This window comes from Anser cygnoides, chromosome 2 (genome assembly GCF_040182565.1).
Source record: "Anser cygnoides isolate HZ-2024a breed goose chromosome 2, Taihu_goose_T2T_genome, whole genome shotgun sequence".
In the NCBI taxonomy this organism is placed as follows: Eukaryota; Metazoa; Chordata; class Aves; order Anseriformes; family Anatidae; genus Anser; species Anser cygnoides.
The window spans coordinates 69,913,858-69,938,726 of record NC_089874.1 but is presented as its reverse complement, the minus strand read 5'-3'; the positions used below and the strand labels follow the sequence as shown (position 1 = coordinate 69,938,726).

General features: G+C 38.9%; 1 protein-coding gene across 33 annotated transcripts in view; it reads left to right on the top strand.

Moving 5' to 3' along the window:
* ARPP21 (cAMP regulated phosphoprotein 21) overlaps positions 1-24,869 on the top strand; it is a 202,625-nt gene that overhangs the window by 151,349 nt on the left and 26,407 nt on the right. For all 33 annotated transcript variants that reach the window (XM_066992407.1, XM_066992411.1, XM_066992413.1 and 30 more), the window contains 4 exons: positions 1,289-1,458; positions 3,615-3,719; positions 6,151-6,414; positions 13,873-13,999. In XM_066992407.1, the coding sequence (XP_066848508.1) occupies positions 1,289-1,458; positions 3,615-3,719; positions 6,151-6,414; positions 13,873-13,999 (666 nt within the window). The remainder of the gene's footprint in view (positions 1-1,288; positions 1,459-3,614; positions 3,720-6,150; positions 6,415-13,872; positions 14,000-24,869) is intronic.

Below are 24,869 nucleotides of genomic sequence, written 5' to 3'. Positions count from 1 at the left end.
ATGCTGTTTTCACCCAGGGTCTTCATAGCAACAAGCAAGAAACCATCTAATGCACAAAACTGACCTCTGCTTACCTTCTACTTGCTTTGATCGTTACCTTTCTCACTGTGAGCGTGACTTAAACCAGCAAATGTGGAGAGAGAAGGCAAGGTTTCTTTAGCTGGTTCTTCTCATATGGTTCTGACCACAGTAAGAGGAAGGAACCGAAAGACAGGCTGATGAATAGACAGAATAGGCAGAGGCACTAATTCTACCAGAGGTGGTATAAAAACCAGAAGTTTGTCATTTCACTATTACTGAGTCACCAGATTCCTCCAGACCTCCCATTTTATCTGAAATATTCCTGCTTCAGGTAGCTACATTGTAATCGCTTTGTGGTTTAAATTTATCATTTCTAATGTAAACATATAATTCCTTTGATTTATGAATTTATAATTTATATATTTGTCTTCACTTCTATAAAGTGAAGACAAACTAAGGTCACAAATACATGTTGCCTACAGAGGAAAACCAAAAAGAAATGTTTTTCCTCTGTAAGGCAATGACTTTGATAATTTTTTTTTATAGATATTAATTTTGCAGGATTGCTTTCCCCAGCTAAAATATCTGAAGCAGAGTTCAGCAACTTATACGTATGTATGTACCAACTTCTGCCCTTAGTGGAAATGTATGTAAAAAGATTTTCACAGACATCTTAAGTATTTCTTCCCTGATAACTTCCAGGGCTGTCTCCCGTAATTACTTAGGATACCACTCTCAAGAGAATAGCACTGTTACAGTGTTGTCAGTGCTATAACAGTGTGTAAATAAATTAGTAACAACGTCTTTTTTTTTACTTCTATGTATATGAAGTACAGTGTGTCAAGAGTAGCTGTATACATTTAGCTACTGTTGTGCAGCAATAAAATGTACATGAATATCCTCTGGCTCCAGTGTTTGTTCCAGAGTTCAGTTTTAATATTAACTGATTCATCATTGAATGACTTCAAGTAATCATAGCACCTGAATCATCTTATAGTCATGGCAACCTTTTACTCACTCTTTAGAAATTAGTACTGCCAAAACAAAAATCTGTTATCTGAACAAAAATCTGTTATCTGTTATCCTTGCCTGAAAAAAAATAAAAATAAAAAGATGGCCAATACTGTAATGAGGCATTAAGAGTAACTAGAACTTTACTGTTGTAGTAGGTCAGTTAGTAATCACTTAGACAAGCTTCTGGACTTTCACACAGAAAATAGAACATTTTAAAAAGTGTTCAGCACTTTTTGGTGTTGTTTTGTTTCAGGTCAACCATTTGTAAATCCTGATGGGACGCCTGCAATATACAATCCTCCCAGCAGCCAGCAGACAATGAGAAGCCAGATGGTGGGACAGTCTCAGCAGCAGCCTTCATCCCAGCAGCCTCAGCAGGTTCAACAGCCACAGCAGCAAATGGCAAGTCACCTTGTCACACAGGTAGGTGTGGAGGCCATTGGAAAAAGAAGTGAAGCTCTCAAGGATATGAAGAATGACAGAAAGATTAGGGTAGGGAAGGATGCAGCTAGAAAAAATAACTTTTCTTTTGAGATAAATGGGGCCCATGATATATGTATTCGACATGGATGAAACAGCTGGAGTAGGAGAATTCCTTTAAAAATTCCATCTAAAGGATGGTTTCATTTTGAAAAGGACCATTAAGCTAGTTGGAATATGTCTACATAGTCTTTAAATTTATTTTGGAAAAATTGCCATGTACGTGAAAGTTGAAGCATTCAATTTCAGACTAGTTCAATCTGTAGTTCTGTACAAATTGTGAAATTGAGTGAAGTTATGGGAGCTCAGATCTATATTGACTCTTTGCCGGACAACTTTCCATGGCTTGGAAAATAAAAGTGTGTATTAATGGTTTCTCCTTTGTAATGTTTAATTACTCTCCCCATTTTCTCTATTTTTACTGGTGTGTAGGTTTATACTATATTAATAGTAAAACTCTTGGTAAATTTGCTCCCTAATGCTAGTAGACCATTAGCAGTACTGCGTAAAATTTTACAGTACTATTCTCATTATTCATTTCTGCTATCTCGATAAGAGAGTTGTGGCATGCAACATAGGTAGCGGTTACAAGAATATTTACACAGACCAAACAGGCATGAAGATTTTCATCACCACCATGCCTGAAGTAGGGTATTGACCACTGTTTCTTAGCTGCAATGTCTGTCAAGCTGAGGGCAGAACTAGAATCCATTAGTGATAGCGTGAGAGGGGAAGGAGGAGAATTTGAACAGCAACTTTTCAAAGTTTACCATTTTGTGGATCTTTAAGGATCCTTGAGAGCTCTGTGCATGCTTGGCGGCTCTGGCCATTCACACTTCTACAGATTTCTCCTGATGTGATGTGAACTGCCACAAACTTTTCCCTGTCCCTTTCAGCAGCAGTAGGGTTGAGTTAAAAAATTCAGGAACAACTTGGGGCCCTACAAACTCTTCCTTTTGAAGTTATATCAGGGCTAGGCTGTAGGTAGCCTTTTCTCCAAGCACCCCTGCCCCAACAGGAAGACCCACTATCTTCTGTCTGTGCACCATTCTCTGGCTACAAACCCACTCCTAGCTGGAACTCTGGAGCTACAGCAGTAGTGGGGAACAGCAGCATAGTTTAGGCACAGTGCCATTGTGCTTCAACTCCTTGGCCCCTGGATGGCTGTGGCACATGGCCAGCCATAGCCAAGCATGGGCAGCAGCCTTTCAGTCTGATTCAAACTTAATTTTGTGGATTGTGTGCCTACTCCCTCAGCATGAACTGCAAGAGGGAACTATTCCAGCAAGAATCCTATATTCTACTTGCTCCCAGAGCAACCAAAACCTACAGGGCTTTTTGTGTTATAATTTGGCACAGTTTCATCCCAGCTTATCCTGTGAGACAATGTTTAAATTCAGTGAAGTGCTCCGATTTTACTGGGTTTGGACTAATGCTTGTGGTTTTTGTCTTGATTTGGTCTCAGCGGTTTTAGAAGGAGGTGGTAGCAAACCTGTGTAAGATTCAAGTTAAATGATAGATTAAAATAAAAGGAATAGTAAAGCTATTCCAAGGCAATAATGCTGTAGAAAATTGTTCTTTTACTTAGATAAAATGTGATTTGAGCTGACAGACCTCCCTCTTGTTAATTCACAACCTGTTTTTTCTCTTTCTAGCTACTGTGTTCTGCCAAAGCAGCTTTCCAATCAGTATTCCTTTGCCTATAGGACACTCAGAGTTAAATCAGTCATTATCGGCAAAATCCACGTGTATACTTACACTGTGTTGCTCTTCTATTTTATCTCAGTAAATTAAATGTAGAATCATAATTTTGGCTTTGCTTCACATCAGTAATAAGAGAGTGTAGCTGTGGCTTTATTTACTCTAACAGCCATCAAATATAAGAAAATAAGCAGAAATTCGTAATAAAGAATTGTTTGTGAAAAGCTAAATCGAGGACTAAAATCCCAGTACCTGACCTCTTGTACTGTACTGGTGATTAGTCACCTGCATTTTCAGAGCTATGTTTGAGAAAGACCTTTGTAATCAGTAACAGAGTTTGTTGTTGCCGTTCTCTAAGTGGGTTGTATTTATTGTCTTTTGCTGTGTTTATTTTGCAGCCTGTTCAGGCAATGCAGCCATCTTCTCAGTCAGTCCAATATCCAGCAGTTTCTTATCCTCCCCAGCATCTCCTGCCAATCTCTCCAACGCAGCAGTTTTCTGTGGTACTAAAGACTTTGTATTTTCCTTTACTTGAAGTTGTGTGTGTGTGTGTGCATGAGTGTGCTTGAGAGCCTCGAGGGCTTGATACTGCAAGGGGCTTCCCAAAATGAGACCCCCATCTCAATCCCTTTTAGCCTTAACACTTTTGATACTGACAAGCATTTTGTAAGAGTGTACCCACTGATTCTCGTTATCCAGCCTGGGCAATGAAGTTAGGAGAAGGGTTCTCTACCTGGTTAGTGGAACCTCCAGAAAATATTCTGTTGTGCCTGTGTTAGGAGCCTGTCTTTCACCACTTTGTCAAGGGAGCTTAAATTGCTAACTTGAGTATTTGAGATTTGAATATTTTATGTCCACAAAGACAGGAGAAGAGACCTCTAGGACATCAGTATACTAAAACTGCTGCCTAGATTTATTCCCTGATCATACCAGAGCACTTGGAAAATAGGGTATTGGTGAGCCAGCTGCAAAAGGTGTGATACTATCATGTATCATGACAAAGCACTAATGGCTCACATATAATAAAAATAAATAGAGTACACTTTTGGAGTCTGAATCTGGCTTGGTGCTTATAAGACTAAGTTTACATGGTTGTAAAATTAAGCTGATATTTTAAGAGGTGCTACAAGTTTTTGTTTTGTTTTTCTTTTCTGTTATTCTCTCTCATGCTGGTAATATTGTTTAAGGCTGATTTTTTCCAAGGTAGAGTTGTCACCTAGTTATAATATAAGATGGAAACAAAGCCGAACAGATCCCTGCAGCTGGAATAGCATTATTAATTCCTGGTAGATGAACAGTAAAAGACAAGAAAAAAAAGACCACTGCTGAATGGAAGTTGGATATCTCAGTGCTAGTTCCCGTGAAAACTGCAGGCATCCTGCAGGCATCTCAGTTTGTTCTAAGTGGTAGTAATACCTCGGCCGATAGTTTTAGCAGCTAACTTAATAGAGAAATTTCACCTTCTTTCTGAAATTGTTTTCATAAATGCTGAATTAGTGTCCTTAATATCCATTACATTGTACATACAGTGTGTTAAATTGTAGAGTTTTGAAGCTCTTGGTCTCTGTTGTGCAAATCCAGAGGCATTCCAGGTGCAGTAAAGTTTCTCATTGAATTTGTTTGCAATCATTTGCCATCCAGGTAGTCAGTGTACTAAGTTTTTAAAGAAACAACTTCAAACAGACAACTTATGTGCCTGAACATGAATGTAAGGTGACGCTAAATTTAATAGCGATCCTTTCTTTTGTCACCTGAAGTTCTGGCTAAGAGCGTTTAAAATGTTTGCACGTTATCTGCTTGCAGACTGGAAGGGTGAGTCTCTGTGTAGCAAGTGCTTGTTGCAGTACTCTCCGCAGAGACCCTTTTTTCTATTTTGAAGTTTTCCGTCATAAGTATATTGTGTGGAATGGTTTTGGAGAGTGAAACACCATAAGGATGTCAACACAATCAAAGAGGCTCCGTTTAAAAATAGATTGGGCGTTTTAAGTAAAAATAATATTTGTATTGCTAATTCCCTGTTCCTGAGGAGGAAATAAAGAAGGGACCATAGTCTGCATATTAGCACACACTAGTTTTATGATGGATTTATTACTATATAGAATACATTTTAATGTTGGATATTTAAGTCTTGTAGTATGGGCACAAATGAAGATGCATAGAGCCACATTTGTAAGTCTTTGACCTTCATAAAATAAACTTGAGAGTTGATTTTGTATGGATATTTTTGCAAGACTGAACATATGCTGTCTAGAATCCTTGTGTCATTACCAGCATGTAATGAGACTTAGGTCCATTGACTTAAATTGGTATGTTCATCCTACCATAGATTTTTCCCCCTCTCCAGTCAAATAAAATACTTGTTTCTTTTCAACGCTGAATAAAAAGTCTTGAAATAGTAACTGAAGACTTAGCTTTTTTTTTACCTTCTCTGCGTTTGCAACCTTGGATTTTTTCAAAACAGTCCAAAAAGGAAAAGGTCTGCACCTGAATCCTACTGAATTCCTCTTGGGATCATTTTGAAACACAGGTGAAATTACGAGCATGTCTTTGGCTGAGGAATTCTGTGGGGAAGAGGTATTCATCATAAAGTTATTCTTGTGCCCTTTATACAGAAAATGTCGTCTTCTGAATGCTGTAAAGTTCACTGTCATTTAGGGGGAAAAAAAGGGAGCAGGAAGGGTAAAAGCCAAAATAATTGGCTTTTGTGCTAATCACCTTGCAGCCCAGAAGTCTTTGTCAAAGCATTTATAGTCATTTTCATTTTAATTGCCTTCATTTTTTGTAGATATTCATGCAAAGTTTGGCACTTACTTGAGCTGAGCAATTCGTTTTCCCTTCATGCTCTGTTTGAATCTATTTTGTTTTGCTAATTTGCATAAGTGTCTACCACAGATATCATGTCTACACCATTTTCTACTGGCTTTTGCCCTGCAGAGAGATGACATGACAACACAGTTTAACCAGATGAGCTTGAGTCGTCAATCATCAGGAGACAACCCTGAATCACCTTCTGGCCCTGTCTACCCGTCACCTATCTTACAGCAGCCTGCGCAGCAGACAGGTTACATTATGGCTTCCCCAACTCAACAGCTTCCCCCAGGAGGCTTTACAGGTTCAGGTCCACCAGTGTCTCAGCAAGTGCTGCAGCCACCACCGCCACCCCAAGGCTTTGTGCAACAGCCACCACCACCTGCTCAGGTAGGCAAAACCTTTGCTTCCCTCTGTTGCCAGTTTGGCATGATGCTCTTTGTAACATCAGAAAAAGAATATAAAATATATTCTCCAAGTTCTTGATTTTTTTTTTATTTTTTTTTTCTTGGTAAAAGTTTAGCAGATTTTTAGGCAACAGGAAACTTGCAAAGCTTCTATCATTTCCTGGGTTTTCAGCAATTCATTCCCTATCCCCAAACAAGTTTCTGAACATATGTTTACACTCCAGGACACATCTGCATATGAATATGGAGGAGGAGAGTGAGTAAATATCCGTAGTCCCTTTTCCCTGTATGTATACCAAAAGAGCAACATACACATCAGCCCAGGTAGTTAATCATATTTAATTGACTTGAACATGTGAGATGTCACAGATCAATAATTTTTACTGTCTTCCTGAAGACTGATTATGTTTTACTGTTCACTACCAAACATCTCTACTTGTCTCCTGGGTACCTTTACAGAATATTGAAAGTGATTGCTATCAAGAAGTAAAATGCACAGATGAATTTCTGGCCCATTTTCAGGGCATACACTTTAAAAAGCTAAATTTCTTATCCAATTATGGATAACTTCATTTAAACTTTATTTTAAAATGCTACTAATACTACGTATCCTATTTTCATTTTATCCCTTTGAAGAAGGTATTTAAAAAATAAAGTATAAAAGGTCAACATTTCTTTTAATGTCAAAGTAATGAAGAATTCATGCTGTTATAATGTTTTAAGTGGGCTGGAGATCCAGCACCTTGGTAATTAACAATAGAAGAAATCAGAGGAATACTGGATGCTCGCATCCCGTAGAGGACTGTGGCATCCATTGTTTCTGAAGTTAGAAATTATACACCCCTTTTTCTGAGAGAAGGATTATGGAAAAATAATATTAAGGAGCTGAAATTCAAAATAATGTTATGATTTTTTAAATGGAAAATAATGCTAATAAAAGGTTTCAGTGTTGACCAAATGTAGGGGTTTTCTGTTTGTTTGTTTTAATTTTGGGAGGAAAAAATGACTTGAAGAGCAGAATCCCATGATGCATCCCTCTCCCTGTTCAGATTGTGTTTTCTAAGTGACTGTGGCTAGTGGCTGTCCAGCATTCTTTCCTCACATCTAACCCCTGCTGCCCTCAGTGTTTTCAAGTGTCATTTAAGCAAGCCTCACAACACTTCTAGTGAACCAGATCAATGCGAGCACCTCCATTTTACAAGCTGCCACTGCAACAGGGGCAGAGCGGTACGCTTCACAGCCCTGCAAGCTGGGGGCTTTGCTGTAGGAGCTGAGGGGATGGCAACCATCACACTGCCTGGTGTGTTGAGGACCCTGCTATGGGGCTGCATGCCTCCACCTCTCCCATCTCAGGCGAGACCAAAAATGTAGGACACTCTGGGGTGTCTACCTAGACCCCCTTCAGTTGACTTTGGTGCTTTTCTGAGCTTACGTCACAGAGTTGCTGGCTGTGCAGTGGTCATCTGGGGGTTGAGTGGTGGGGCTTCCCCTTTGTGATCTGTAGCTCGGAGCAGGGTTTTTTACTCCGACTAGCTTAGCGTCACTTTGTGAAGCTGTTTTCTGTTATTAAACTTGTTCTGTTGTTCCTGGTGAGACAGAGAAACTTCTTCAGAGGACAAGTGAAGAGGAGGTGACTTCTCATATATAGGTTGCTGTAGGACCAGTAATATTCTACTGGTATGTCTTAATTGCTGCTGTGTCTCTGTCCATATCACTAATGTGCTACGTACAGGGGCTTTCCTCTTACATCATAATAAACTGGAGAGTTACTGAGGGGTGGAAAAAAAGAATCTTCTGGGTTTGCAGCAACTTTAGTTACTTCCTCAGGGAACAGTTTTTCTTCGGGGAGGGGTAGAAAGGTGCAAAATTCAGAGCTGTCAGCTTCCTCTGCTGTTCACACCTTTCATTTCCGAGTTGTCACTCCCCCAAAAATCTTGTCCTTGTCTTGTTCAAATATGTCTGTGGAAGAGGGTGTGGGGGGGTCAGTCCCCGCTGGCCATGTTCACATACTGTGAAAGTACGGTGGCCTTGGTCTGCTGGAGAGGGAAATGGGGCAGCAGCTTTTTGGCATCAGCATACACAGATGGAAAATTATGATCTAGAATATGGGATGGTGGTTTTGGTGCTTCTCATAGCACAAATAGGGGATGTCTCTTACAGGAAGCTAACTGAAGACTTGGGAAATAGTAGTTCCTCTGTTCTGACTGCCTCTACCAGCTTTACCAGTTCAACTTACTGGGCAAGGCAGCTAGACCAAAATGCCCTCCCCTGCCCATGGCAAAACTTCTCTGTGGTACTGGTTACTGCCAATCTGAATCCCCTGTTACTCTTCTGGATTTAGATGTGATACTAGGCTGGTTTCAGATGCCAAAGCAGGTAGTCTGAGGAAGGCTTAAAACCAGAAAAGCAATAAAGATAGCAATGCCCGCAAAACACTGTGATGCATTAATCAATGCAAAGTAATCAATGTAAAAGAACTTTTATATCTTAAATGTTCCTATTGAATTTACACCAGTGAAAGAGAGGCTAGACTCTAATGGCTAATTAGTTCCCATAAATGCATTGCTGATAAGGTTCTAGTAGATTGGCTGTGGGGCCATCTATGCTGCTGGAAGATAGGAGAGCAATGAAAATTTGTGTGGAAGTCCTGTACACAGTATGAACTTTTCCTTTGGGAGCTGAAAAATGGAGTAAGAGAAGCTCTCCAAGCCTTCAAACCCAAAGGTACTACATTAAATTATTAGCTTTTGTATTAAAATTCAGTTAAATATGTCTCTACAGCTGCTCTCCAAGTTGATGTATCAAAGTAGCAACAGACTGAGTTTGGAAGGGCATGCCTAAGAAGTGGTGAGAGGACCTCTTACGCTTCTTTTGCCACTTTAGCTATTCCACAGCTTAACAACAGTCATGATTTAATAACCTGAAAATAGTGTTCTGTCTTTGTTCAGCTAATTGGGAAGAAAAAAGGACAAAACACCTTTGCTTGGGTTTTCTGAAAGGGACTTTGAGCAGCAAATTCCCTTGTTTGCTTTCTGTATCGTAGATAGGGAACATCTTCACTTTCTCAGTTTTCTTCTCTTTTTGATATTTCTTCAGTAGCACTTACGGGCTCAAGCACGTCAGTAAAGGTCCACAACAGTTTTTGACAACATTCTCTCATTGGTGCTTGTCACTGCTCAGCATTTGGTGCTTATAGTTTCTGCCTCTGCAAATGAAGAAATGGGAAAACGGCAAGTACTATGACAATGAGGAGGCGGCATATACTCATTTAAAACTTATCTCCGCCTCTGACTCACTCTTTATGAAAGTTTATGAAAGGGCAAAATGATGTCCAGAAATGAGATGGCATGAATTCTTGGAGAGGTTGGGAGAAGTAATACATGGTGAAGGATTTTTCACCTGAATTAACTGTGTCATTACTTTGAGATGGCTCTTTGCAGAACTCCCCTCCTAGAGAATCCATAGGTATCATAAGACAAAATCCTTATTCATAGCATGTCTCCTGTAGAAGACATGAAAAAAGGTTGGGGTGTCAATTTGGAGGCAGAAGTCCTGTATGTGGGTGGTCTTTTCTTGATGATCTGATGCAATGGTATTGGAGGATGTGCCTGCAGGTGTCGTACACAGGTCGTTGTTGTTTTGTTACTGCTATTATAATTGTCATGGAGGTTAAGGGGAAGAGAGAAATCCCTGATGAAAGACTCAGCACAGTCAGTAATGATATCGGGAAGAAATGTACCTTCGCGTTTCAGTACATTATTGTGGTTTCTGTTGTCTTCGCTACCTTTTTATGTAACTGTAGCTGCCATTAGCAATTGAGTCAGAATCATTAATCATCTGGATGAAGGTGTTAATCCAAATATAACTAGATGTCAGCATTATTAAGAGAAGGTAGAATACCTGTGTGATGACAGAATCAAGCTGTGAGTCAGTAGAGAGATAAGCTAGGAAAATAAAAATGAGTCTGAAAGACGTGTGGAATTGTATTCCTACAATGAAGAAATAAACAGCGTAAACTTAATGAAAGCTGTTAGAGAGCATCTGAGAGACACCTGGGCTGATGATGCATTTTCACTGTATGTGGACAGAAAAAAAGTAGAAAGCCAGTGCAACGTTGACTCTTTGCCCATCACTTAGAGACAAAGCACGGTAAAAGGAGAAAAAAGTAATGGCAGTACATGCAATGAGTGTCTTTGAAGTGAAAGTGATGTACCCAGTTCTGTTGCAGTTTAACTTAATTTATTAAAAAATATAGATAAAATAGAGATACGTTAGAATGGTCAGCCTCCAAACGAAGAGGAGATTCACCTACAAAATAAGAATATCCCAGACAGAAAGGATCATCTGTCAAATATTTTCAGGGTAATTAGTGCAGAGGGGGGATTTTTCATCATGTCAGTGATTAAAATCATAAAGTAATGTCTTTAGGCTAAAGAAGGTGGCATCTAGGTTATGGTCTCAGACGGGCAGGTTTTTTTAGGATAATCAAATAGTTGTGTTGGCATGCTTGTTAGTGTAGTGAAAACTTCTCAGTTCTGTAAATGTTATACCATCTAAAGGTCCAGGATTAGACTGTGCATTCACATAGGAAAGCAATTCAAATGTAATTTGGTATTTCTGTAGGCTTCAGCAGAAATAGTGTTTTTTGTTAGAGAGCACATAAGCAAGATATTAGTAATGCTGATGTAATGAGAAACTGAAAAATTCAGGAGGGTCAGAGGGGACAATGTGAGCAGTACTTGTTACTTGCAGTCCCTCTAATTTCACTGTTCACTAGGTAATATCAAAAAGGACAAATAACATCTCGCCTACTGAAATATAGATGTACTCAAGATAAATGAAAATGGATCCTTCCAGACCCCGATCACCAAAGACCTATTTTATCCATGTCTATATTTTACACCAAGCCATTCTTTTAACGTCTGATCTCTTCTTTGCAAGATGTGTGTGTATTTACTAGCAAGTTCATCCATTAATCTTTTAAAATTGAATGATTTTTTACCCAATATTCCTACTACTAACATTTTTCAGGGTGATAGATTGCACTCTGATAAGCTTCTAAATGGGGTGTATAACAAATGTATTACATTACAGTGAATTCAGAAGATGAGAGAAAACCCTTTGACTAATTCTGATGAAACAAATAGTAAAATCCAAATACACCTGTAATGTTTCAGTGTAAGTGCATGTTTTGATGCTGAGCATGTTCAACTACTAAACCTCAAAACTCTACTTCAAAATCTGCTCTTTAGGCTATGTTTTAAAGTTTATAGTTATAGACTCCTCTCACAAGAGAGAATTCACACACACTTGTGTGTTTTCAAATATCTAGAGTTTTGTCTGCACAAGGAAATGAGGAAGTGGAGGGTAAATCAAATAAATTTAAATTCTTTAAGGGAGATTAAGATAATAATAACAATAACAATAATAATAATAATAAAAGAGATGATATTTAATCTGTTCCTCTTCTCCAAGGCAGGATCAACTATATTTCTTGACTTGACTTAGCTTGAGTCCTCTCACCTCCGTCAAGTCTACTATTGTAGAGTCTTGCTGAGAGCAGTCAGGTTTCCACATGATGAGTTTATGGCACTAAACTGTCCTGATCCATTATTTACACTGCTATGATGTTTAAAGAGTAGATTTGCACCCTAAATGTCTGTATCTACTTTCCTGGCTTTCCTTTGCACAGACACAAATTCATTGTGTTTTGTTTTGTTTTGCTTTGTTTTTTTGTCCATTTTACAAGGCATTTTGATTTTACTTTAGTCTCTAAGAAAACCAATGACTCAAAGACAGGTTACAGCCATTATGTCTCACCTGGTGTCCTCATGAGGGAAGATAGCTAACAACATTTTCCAATCGAAACATTTTTGTCTTTTTCATATTGGTTTGAACCTATCTGATACTATCGGGTGGGGGTGGGGGTGAGGGGAGCTATGTGAGCTATGTGATTTCCATTGATTCAAGAGAAAATTAATAAACCTTGCAAAATGAATGGGTATTCGACCTCTTGACTGACAGGTGATATTGATTTTCAGCCTGTTTGGGGGTGTTCTCTTCACCAGTATCAACTAGTCCAGTTATGTTGATTCAGATATTTTTTCTACCAAGCATATTCATTAATCATTTGCTTGCCCAATTAGCCATGCATACCCTCTTCTCTATTTTTTTTTAATCTCTGCTTGTTCTTTTTCATCTGACAAAGTCTCTAGGAAAATTTCTGATCTCTTTTACAATGTTCTCTCTGTATACAAAATAATGCAGTTACCTTTATTCAATTAATTCTTTCCTTGATGGGTAATCAGAATGAATGAACTCTTCCAGAAGCATTCTCTATGTATAAATAAAAAATAGTTCTAAGTTTTGTAAGAAAAAAACAAAAGCATTTTGTATTACTTCATGGATGTGTCTGAGTAGGATAAATGATACGTGCAAGGAAAGATATTGAATGATTTTTAAAGAAATGTTGACAGACTTGGCAGAAGTCATGAGAGAAATATCATTCAAGCCTGTGTTCCTCTGCAGTTTGTTGGTAACATAAGCTTCTGAACTTTGTAAATTAGCTGCAGAATCAACTGCGGATGAAAATGAAAAACTTTGAGTGCTCTGAACTTGCTAAGGGTCAGTTGAAAACTGTTTAGCACAGATTTCTCAGTAATGGTGATAGAGCACATACAGAAAAAATCCTTAGCTTCATTTGCCCTCAAACTTCACGTCCAGCTACGTGATAAGGTGATGTAGAATGCATTGTTCTATAGTAATAATAATAGAAAAAAGAAGTCCACCTTGCAGAACTTGCTGAATCAATGCCTTCCTTTAGCTCCTGCAAGAAAAAAAACTATGATTGTTTTTGCACACTAAATGCAAAAGGAGCTTTATGGGGAAACGTTCACGTAAGGAAGGATGTAGCTATTAAAAGTGGGAATTTAATAATAGTTTCATACAAGTATTACAGGCATATGGATTCTATCTTTCCCTCTCTCTCTCACCTATCTATATTTTTTACTCCAGGCCATTCTTTGCTTCGTACTAATCATTTCCTCCAGAGTTCGCTTAGTGGTTCAGTATGCTGTCTATGCGTATTATGTTGATAATGGAAGGTGTTGTTTGCATCCATTTTTCTGCAGCATTTGATACTTTGCTAAGATTTCTTTAGTATAAGGGTGTAGGGGTTTTTTATGCATTCTGTATGTTTCTCTTCTAATTAAAACTTTTTTCTATCTGTTTCTCAAAGCATCTGAGTGAATTTGGTAACAACCCTTTTCCTAGCAAAGCTGAAAACAAGCAGCAGTGCTTGAGGAGACATGAAGCAAGTCTCTCCTCTTGATTACTGTTACCAATATGCTTTACCTTAACTCTTGCTCCTCTTCCATTTTGGTTTTGTAAGTTTTCGAGTTTTTGAGTATGTAGTTAGCTGCTGTTCTCTCTCTCTTTGCAGATGCCAGTGTATTATTACCCATCTGGTCAGTACCCTACCTCAACAACTCAGCAGTACAGACCCATTGCCTCAGTTCAGTACAATGCACAGCGGAGTCAACAAATCCCGCAGACTGCACAGCAAGCAGGTATTTATATCTGCTACTCATTTCTTCAGCTACTCACAGTACATTTTACTGGTGAAACCTATTGGTTGTGTTTTAATTTTGAATTTGAACGATATAGGAGAAAGCTGGTTATTGTTTTCTTCGAAAATATGGTGAAAATTGAAGATTGGAAACTGCTTGGAGGTACCAAGCAGTGGAAGAATGGAGATTGCATTCTCCACCACTGCTGTCCTGCATGCAGTGCCATGTCCTCAGTGTCAGTGCTCCACATAACAGGCACACAGAGAACATGAGCAGTCAAGCCAACTACATTCAGTTTTGTCCTTCATCGTGCAAACTCCACAGTCATTTGTAAAACAAGACATGTTTCAGCTCTGTGCCAGAGGTTTGCAGCACTGTAGACCGGGCTGGTGCTGTGTTTTGTCATTGTTGTGCTCCACCCCCTTCTGCTTTACCTGAGCCTGGGGAGCCGTGCGGTGGCCCATGTGGTTGGCGGCTGGAGGGACCAGTACCCGCAGGGATGTGCGGCTGGAAGGGGGGCCGTTACACTGTAAGAGAGTGAGTAGCAGGTCTCACAGTGAACCGGTCTCTTTTCCTGCTGTGGCATGCCACTCCTGATGACACCAGAGTAAGAGGGGCATAGAGTTGTGCGGCTGCATGTTGGGGAGGGTAAGGGCTGTGCTTGTGAAAGGATCCTTGCATTTCTGGTGAATAAACAGCTCATTTGGTTTTGGAGGGTTTTGTTTAAGTTGTTGGTTGGGTATTCCTTTAGAGCACACCTTCCATCATACAGTGTCTCAAACAGTAACCCCAAGGAGGGGGTGTTGTTTACCAGTAGGGCTTGCAATTACAGACATGCTGGGTAGGATAAAGCATTCATCTTTCTGTCTGGGTTTGACAGAAAGTCTTCTGAATGGCAAAGCAGGTTCCCTGCAAAGGCATTGATAGGAAAACCTTTTAAGATGCAAATCAAGAGCCCAGACAGAAGAAGGGAACAAGACTTATGGGGTCATGCAGCCTGTCACCCTGTCTTTGTAATGTAACTGCTGGCAATTTTGTTCATGTTCTCTCAGGCGGGCAGGAAAGCAAAGACACAACAAACAGCTATAACTAAGCAATTGATTACTTAAAAAAAATAAAAATGCTGATCTGTGCTTTAATAAAATTGATGTTGGTCTGGTCAGTGTCAGTGGTGGCTAACAGCATCTGCTTTCATAACTTTGTATTTCTACATTCCTGAGAGAGAAGGAGGTGAGATATTGCACAAAGGTCATCTGTCTCTTCTAGCTTCTTCTGCCTTGCAGTCTGGCACCATATTTATTACCTCAGTATACTGGATCTTTGAACCTAAGTGCAAATCAATTTATAAGACATCTGGCTCTGCTGTGTTATTATAAAAGCATATTTATCAGTTTAATGCTACATCGATAGCATAGTGGGGATTATGGTAAATGAAGTGCAAAAAAGATGGTCTGAAATACTTAAGTGATGTTCTGGAGACAATTCAGCTATTTAATCTTGAGGAAGTCATAATTTTAAAGATACATAGTAGCACGGTAGCCATTATGTTTGAGTGCAGACAGTGCAAAGATGCAAATACTAATTTTGTTTCTGTGTTTACTGCATCATTTTCCACATATGTTTGGAAAATATTAGTCAAGGAGACTGTAAAATCTCTAGAGCATCGGTGTTTTCCTGCAATTTGTTCTTTCAGTTACCTGCTCGGTTGGAAACATTATTCTTATCTAGTTTCAAAATGAAAACATTGTGACTATGATTTAGACTCCCTGCTGTGGTCATTGTAAGCATTTAGCTGTTCTCAGATCTTGAGACTTGACTGGGAACAAATTCCTCAAGCTGCTTTATTCCTTTGGACTCAGATAAATCCTTTCAAATAACCCTTGTCTGAGCATGTGATAGGCATGCCAGGAAGCAGTTTGGAGGTTCCTGCAGGTTGTCTTTCTTGAGGTATGGTGCAAGGGTGAAGTCATGAGGATAGACTCCTGAGTTGGATCACCTTGTAGTAGGTGTACCAGAATGGAGATGTTATTCTCCATGTCCCATCAGGTTGTGGCTGCTGATGGGGCCCAACACAGCCCCATACCTCCAAGAAGAGGAACTACACCTTCTACAGCAAAGTGAATTTCATCCTTCATTTCTGGTGTTTTGTTCAGTCCCATTCCCCCTCCCCCTGCCCCCCCCCTTCTGTTTGCAAGCACTTAACTTGCAATTTTGACCAGAGTCAATGAAGTTATTGAGTATAAATAATGTTTTAGCTGAACCAATACAACATTGCAATGTCAAAAACTGTTGCTGGGACAGGAATTGGAGAATGTCAGGAGCACCTTGGGTCTGTGGACTGTTTAGGTTGTAATGTTCATGGTCATAGTCAGTCACTTGGAAGAATGTGGAATGATCATTTTGAATTTATGTACCACTACATACCTTGGCATTTGGAAAATAATTAGCTTTCCAAAGCATTGTATAACTTATATAAAAATAAAGAAATTATAGGAAAGCATATTATTTATGCTATAGACTTGCTGCAGGATGTTCACTGTGAACACTGAGACACCAAAGGAGTGATTTGGTGATGATTTCAGGTAGTTTTCTGCCCAGTGTCACAGAATCTACTTTTCTTCCCATCACACATCCTGTCAGCCTCCCCACACGTTTTGCTCCATGTGCCTTGTGGCCTCAGTCCAACCTGCAAAAATCCTCATCTCTTTCAGTACCCCTTTGATGCCACACTCTCAGCTCCCACTCACACCCACTAACTTCTTGCTGGGCAGGAGATGGTGTTTTGGCACTGCAGCAGTTACTATGAGGGTTATTCAAGGAAGTCTGGCAGGGTAAACACAAATATTTTTTCCTTCAGAAACCAGGACAGAAAAAAAAAAAAAAAGTAAAGAGAAACACTTCTAGACCTTCCTAGAAACTTGTACTTGACTGGAAAACAGCAATCACAGAGTTTTTGAGACTGTTTTTTCCCAACCGTGCTCCAGGATGGCACAAAGCAGGCTGTGCTTGTGCCAGAGATAACTAGGGGCAGGAGAATGGAGACGTTAAGGAGAATAGAGCCTGTAAAAGAGAGTGCAGGTCAAGAATATTGAGGATGGAAAGGGGCAACAGCTGGGAATGAGGCAGATGGAAAAGATGAGTGCAGAAATGGTTTCCCTGAAGACCTGGTGCTGCTCGCTGCTGCTGTGGAGAGAAGACAGCTGCAGCGCAGGCAAGCCCACAGGAGCCCATGCTGGCTGCCCATACCTGCCCAGCGGCTCCCATGGAGGTGTGAACAGGGAGGCAGCATCAGCCTGGAAAAGCTTAGACAATGATTTTAGTAAAATAAAGTTTGCCTGCTCAGAGGAGCTCTTGCAAGCTTTCAACTCCTTGCATCAGCAAGGAGTTCAGATTTTGGTTTTCCCACTTTGGGTTGCAGAGGTCAAAGTTTGATCTAATGCCAAGCAATTTGTTTTCATTTTTCTTAGAAAAGGTCTCTGCAGGAGCAGAGTGATATTGATGACTTTTACAGCAAGCAGATGAAGTAAAATGTCAGTACAGCATCTGTAGTGGCTAAGGGAGTCTGTATTCTCTCATGGTTCTGGAAGGAGAGCAATATTAAGTTAAAATGGCTCCAGGGCAGAAAAAAAGATGAGCTCACCTAAAATTAGTTTAGAGCTCTGACAGCAATAAATCATTTGGAGAGAAGGATGAGAACTTTTCTGTGTATTTACTTTTTTTTTTTCTTTTTCAAGCAGGGGTTTGTATAAGAACATAGTTGACACATTTCTGGCAGAAGCTTGGGACAAAATCTGTTGTCCATGAAGATTTTATAGAAACCTTTTCCATTTGAATTACATTTGTTTCTTTTCAGGACCCAGACAAAAATGGGGTGTTTGATGTGGTGGCATAGCCTGTAAACAGAAATGCTTTTATTTCACTTGGAGACATACCATTGTAGCTCTTCTTCATTGTGCTGCTTCTGTACCATTCTTGTGTCCAGTCTTGTGCACTGCACAGTTTTTCCAGGTGTTGTTACTGAGCTGGGGTTGGGTTCTAGACAGTATCTGTCACACCATGGCATGCATAGGACACATTAGGTGGATTCTTAGGCTTTTCTCAGATGACTGTTCTCAAAAGCATTGTGCTCCTTTCTCAGAGTATTTGGGTATGTTGCCGTTACTCATTTCTGCCTGTTATAACAGGTGATACTTAACATACTGAGCAATGCACAGTACTATAACCACTCAGAATTATATACTATCTCTGTATTCTCATGTCGCTGTACTCTATAAATCACACCTCTAACATCATGAGTAAGTATTTCCATTTTCAGCAGTTATTTCTATGTTGGTAGTTTTGAAAGCTTTCAATCCTAGTTTTTATGGCTGTTTTTCTTTTTTCTTTTTTTAAAGAGATATTGATAAGACAGTATTGATTTACATTTTACTATGGTAGAAGAAATCAGTAATGGGCTATTTTATGTCTGTGTGTCTATTTACTCTCATTGTAGTAAGTGCTCTGCACTTACAGGATTTTTCATCTTTTAAGTGCTTCATAAAGATGAGCTGCATAAGTACATGAGTATTACTTTGGGATATATAACTGTTATTGCTGTTCAGAAATGAGCAAGCTGCAACAAATTACATGATTTTTTCCCACTCTACTTCATTATTGTATGCCTGTCTCATGCATTCCAGATAATTTCTGAGTGCAATAGAAATTCTGTGGAAAAATCATGTTTAGATTCTTGTTTGGACTATAGTTCTAAAAGGCAGTTTCCTTGATTTATTGCATAGTTGTAAGGCAAAAATGTGTGGCATGTGTTTTCCATCAGTAGTGAAGATCATCTTCTGAGGAAATTAAAGCTAAGATCTGTAGTATTTGGTTGAAATATCGTCCAGCCAAAAGTTTACACTCATATATCCAGAGAAAATTAGTTTGTTTTCACCATAATTGGCTGGTCTATAATTCCTGCAATCAATATAGTGGTTTTAGGATTTCTCATATGTTTGAGAATCAATGAATGTTTACATTATAACTTGTTTCATTGTTCAGATAGCACTGGCACGTTCAGATTGCACAGGAAATCTCTGCTCTTTCCTAAAAGCAGAGTAGTTCGTTGTGTTCATTCAATTTCACCTTTGACAAAAGGAAGATAATGTGTGAGGAAAGTATGTGTCTGAATACTGCCCAGATACCGAGTCCCTTCTTAGTAAGTGCCATAAATATCATGTAAACAGCAAACGTTTGTCATGGAGGAAAAGTAATATTTCTGATGGAAGACTCTATTACTAGCTTTTACAGCTTTCAGAAAGGAAAAAGAGGTAATTGTCTCTCTAATGCATCTCCAAAACAAATTTTAAGCAAAGACAAAATGTACCTTAACAGAATGCATAAATTTGCTTAACTACAAATCAGAGTCAAATTGACAATGAAATACTGAATTTTTGCTTAATTTAATAATTTAGGTGTCAGTGTAATTGAAGAGTGTTATCTTCAAGTCTCTTTCATCCTCTTCGTCTTCTGAAAGCATATGTCACTCTAAACCGATAATGAGAAGGAAAAAAAAATGGGGAAGGGTAATACGCAGCACTAAAAGAAAGATTGGTTTGTTATCATGGTCATTACAGAACCTTATAAAGAAGGATTGCAGCTTTCTACCTTCATTAGCAGCCTGATAGGAGCTCATGGTCCACGATAGATTTGTTTGCATAATTCCATCTATAATTTCTGTGCTTATATAAACATAAACAACTTCAAATTTAAGTATCTAATTATCTAAAGAAATTGTTTTTCCAGCAGTAATTGTTTATTGCACTATTGAAACAAATTTGTACTGAAGGTGTCCATCTGTGTTTAATAACCAGAAATGCAAATGCTCTGTTTTTCAGCAGATACTGCTTATCCTGAAAAGCATTCCAGGGGTTGTCTCTCTCATATTAAGGGTCATGACAGGAACAGGATGGACGTAGCCCTACAGTTTTAGACACTTAAGTGTTGTGCCAGTAACATTGGCGTAAGGCTTTGAAATTGCACAGCATTTTATTAAATGGTAGGGCCAGATCAAGGAAGAGTTTGCAGCAATTGCTCTAGGAGGACAAGGCTCAAGCTTGTGATCTTGAAGTGATCCATACAGATAGTTTTTGTCTAAGTATTTTATGGTTAAGTTAGAGTTGCCTTTCTGCCTGTACCTACAAGTGCTTCCATGTTGACACCAGTGAGCATCTCAGACTATGACCATCTGCGATGCAGAGCTAAGCACTCCTCCTGCCAGCTGCCACAAGGACTTATTTCAGGCAGGTGTGTTGTGGAAAGTGTCTGTAGCAAACCTTGGGGCTCAGGCTTGTGTTATGGTTTTTGTTATTGTTGTTGGCTGTTGTTGTGGGGGTTTTTTTGTTTGTTTGTTTTTGGGGGGGTAGGGGGAAGAGGGAAAGGGAGCACTTAAATCACATCTGGAGAAGAAGGAGACCTCCTCCTTTAACTTAAACTGGAACCAAACCTTAAAATTTAGGCATTCCCTTGGCAGGAGAAACCTACATGCTTTGGTTGGCCCAAGAGGGTCTTAACCCACATTGTTCACTGATGGGGAAATTATCACCAGGATCTCTGTAATTCAGGGGCATTCTCTGTCCTTCTTACAGTACTTTCTTTAGGTAGGTGAAGGAGACTCTGAAGAAATATTTCATTTTTTTTTTCATAAGGTGACTGGCTTAACCAGGACTGAAGCTTACAAATGTTTAAATTTCTAGTCTTAGAAACACAAAGTCATGTTGCCCTTCTGACATTAAGCAATAATGCTGGTCCAATAATCAAGAAACATTTAGCCTTGCAGAGTAACTATAATTGAAATTAGTAGCAGAATTAATACTACTACCTACACTCCCTCTAGTGTATGAGATTTTTGAAATTAAAAGGCAGAATAATTTTTTTTGAAAAGCTTTGTTTCTTTTCAAAGGACTCATTTATTCAGCATTCACACCAAAAGAGGGCAAATACTGAGGGAAGAGAACTCTGTTAGACTTGAGCCATAAGAATCTTAAGACAGACATTTTGGGGGTTTTCTTTCAAAGCTTCTCAACTTTTGTTCAACTTCTCTAGCTCTAATTAAAATCCAAGTAATTTCTAACAACATTGCTAGAGTTTCAGAATAAGATATACATAGTTTTTAGTGAATTAATATGTATTAATGTCATACTTGTTAATGTACAGGAGCAATCAGAGAGAAAAGATTTCTGGTAGTATTGTGCAGTGGATAGGACATTGAAATATCCCTTGTAAAAATTGTAGATGCCATGTTAAGATGTAGGGAATGCTCTGAGGTATTCAACAATGTGTACAAAGAATCTTTGTATTTCTGTCTTTCCTTTGCCGGAAAGTCATGTATAATCTCTATTTCTAATTCTGTGTTTGATCAGTGCACAGTGCTCCCACTTCTTGCAATGGAAATTTCCAGCAGCAAGTAATTGAGAGGTTTATATTGTAGCCCTGTAGTGCAAAGAAAATTTCATCTTTTCATATATTTTTTTATTTTCTGAAACCCTCTTGCCATTGCTAGAACAAGTGGAGCCCCACCACTGACAGAAATGCTAGAAGGGCTGTCTGGGGTAGCAGAGGACAGCTCTAGCTCTGCTTCAGGCATGCTGCCCATGGTAGGTCTCTAGGCTGTGGGGCTCAAATTTTCTGCAACTTTCCCACAGATGAAAGCATGCAACAGGATGGAGAAATGTAGCAGGGCTTTGGGGTATAAGGTAATGACTGAAGGAATACTCCAGGTGTACAGCAGAGGTCTGCACTGCAGAGGAGAGGGGAGACTTATGGTTGCTATTGATTGAGGTTGTAAAAAAATTGAAACATTTTATAGCTGTAAAATTTAACAGAACAGGATACTTTTTTAGATGGGAGAACTGAGGAAGGAGATGTGTGTGAGTGTGAGCTGCCTGGAAGAAAGGTCATGGACCAGAGGAACTCAAGAATGATATCCCAGAAACTGAAGCAGTGTTTTGCTGACCAGCCTTGATATATAAAAAGTGCCTTTACCTGAATTTTGTTCTACCTTAGTTACAGTCAGTTACTGTTTGCATAAGCTGGCTGCAAGAACATTGGCCCTCTGCGATCGTAAGGACTTGTTCATTTTGATTTGCCACCATTAGATACATAGACTGCATGCATTGTTAAATGATTGTGGTAATTGCAAGTGATGGGAAATAAGGTTCATACCGTGGCTGTGTGAATGAGGCAGCCCTTCAGAGTATTCCCAAAGGCAGGAGCCAGTTTCCTTAGCAACAGGCGAGGATATGTGCTGCCTCTCCCAGCAGTTCTTCACCTCTTCCTCAGGTCCTGTTCTCCTCTGCAGTTTGCTCATTACACACCAGAGCAGAGAGCATTCTTGCAGCATGAGCTAATTGTAATGCATGATGGCTGGTAGCTGTCATTGTTATTGGACACAAAATAAAAAAATTGAATTTGCTGTCTGAGTGTCTGGTTCTAACAACAGCTTAATTATTTCTGTTATTACTAGTGATACATGGTCCCTGCTGAGGTTTCACTTCCAGTGGGTATCTCTGGCATTTATCATTATGAACAATAAGGATAAACTCATATTTTCTTGCTGCAGACTCTGTTGATGATTCCCTCTTGGCTAATAGGATGTAGATTGAGAAAGGAAAGTGGTGATTCTTTACTCAGCCTTTGCTGCCAGTCTTGAGACCTAGCTATGAATACAAGTCATTTTATGTTAATTCACTCCAGAACTAACACAGCCTTTGCGAAGTAGAAGTTGGTTGATACTGCTCAGACCTTCTGTCTCTGTTTCTGCTTATGTGCTGGTAGTGAGACGTGACTATATCCTCATCAGAAATGTTATTTTCAGGATGGAGAGACAAATAGTACATTACTTAATATGCTGAAATGAAATTCATTTTTACAAAATGCTCTTTTTAACCTAGAAATTTCTATAGTGTAGAAGTTCGAATCTCTAAGCCAACCTTACCTGAATAATGAGAAGTTAAATGAGCTTTTATCCTGGTTTATCTAAAGGGGCTAAGATTATAAATATTTTATCCCTGACTCTCCTTCTCCATTTTTGTGTTTAATTTAAATTTTATTTTCAGTGCAGTGCCAAGGATCCTACTGTCTCCATAAAATATAATCTTTTGTCTACCATCACACTAGTGCTTAAGGAAAGGAAAAGAGGCCAATCTGTGCAATAACAATTATCATACTCAAGGCTACAGCTAGTGTTGAGAGCCTTTTGTGCACAGAACCATGTATATCAATGTGAAGAGATTTTTTTTCGCAAGTCTTTGAATTTTTTCATCATCTTTAGTCATGGCCTTCCATGTATGTAGGAAACCCACAACCATAGTGAGTGAGTGAACTTGCCCTGCATATAACAGTGGTCTTCTGTGTGTTGCTGGTCATTTCTGTATCAGTTTGCTGTGACTATTTAGTGAAAAGAAAAAAAAAAAAAGAGGCTGAGCTTTCACATCAGTGTGGCAGGACTGAGTCTTAATGGTCCATATGTCTGGATAACACAAATGTGATAGAAATCTAAGTAAAGAAAGCACAAGAATATATTATTTACTGTTGGTCCCACCCAATTTTACATGACTTATGCAACACACATTATGTTAAAATTAAGTCCCTCACTGAAACATCTTAGCCTGAAGAAGTTACTTCAAAAATGCAGCCATTTCTGAGCAAGCAATTATTTAGGCTATATATATATTTATCTTCAGCCCATGTCCAGTTATAAATGACTCAGACAACACAAAATATGTTAACATAAAGCATCTCTGAAAGATCTTGGTCCTGTGGCATTACTTCAAAAAAAAAAAAAAAGCAACCTGTTCTGAGCAAGCAGATATTTAGGCTATATTTATGTATCCTTGCTCTTTTTGTCAGCCTGTATTATCAAAACAATTTATATGCTTCAGCACTGTCCTTGGGGCTTCCAAGTAGCTTGCTGATAAAAGCAGAACATCTTCAATAACATATGCACAACATTGTTGAATTTCCAGTTAGCTTATTGTTGGGCGCTACCTTTCATCAGGTACTGAGTCTGTAGAAATGCAAAAGACTGGATTTTTACAGATCCTACAAAGGAACCTCCCCAAATTCAATTTTTAAAGTTGCCAAGTATAAAGAATACATGAAAGAGGGGAAATATATAAATTATAAACAGCAATGTGCTACTTCAAAATGACTGCTGTGTTAATAGTTTGGATCAAATGGCAATTTTAATTCTGTCTTCATTGGAGAAATACAAAGCAATTAATCTTTTGTAGCACATTGTGAAAAATAAGGGCTTAAACAGGATCTCAGTTGAGACTGTTCCTTCACTTAACCTTGAGCTGGGCAATAAATAATTATAAAAGCATCTACATTGCAAAGCAAAAGTAATTTGGTGAAATAGAATTATATCATGTAATAGAGGAATTAGAAATCTGAATTAGGTTTCCTGCTGTCCTTTTTTCTACAAAATGTGAATTCGTCTCTGATTTGTGTGTAAAAGAGTGGAACTGGGTTTTACAAAGCACCTTCTGTACCCAACCTATCACCAAATCATGAACTATGTTATTTGTATTGCAGTGCTGGCATAGGGAAATGCTATTGTGCTCTCTCAACTATAGCTCATGTAGAGCCTGTGATGATAGGGTTTGTGTTATGGAGAGAGAAAGTGATGTCTAAGGTGTATGCATGTCTAACGCCTTTCAAATAATCTTCTGCTCTTGACGCAGGGCACCATATCATCTGTGCTGCATTCCATTAAATTTTCAGTGATACCATGTTATATGAAGTTTTTACTCTGTTCTGGTGAGCTGCTAAGGAGACTGAAGGTTTGTCATTACAAGTCAGAGATACTTTTTTTTGCAGCCTCTCTCCTGCC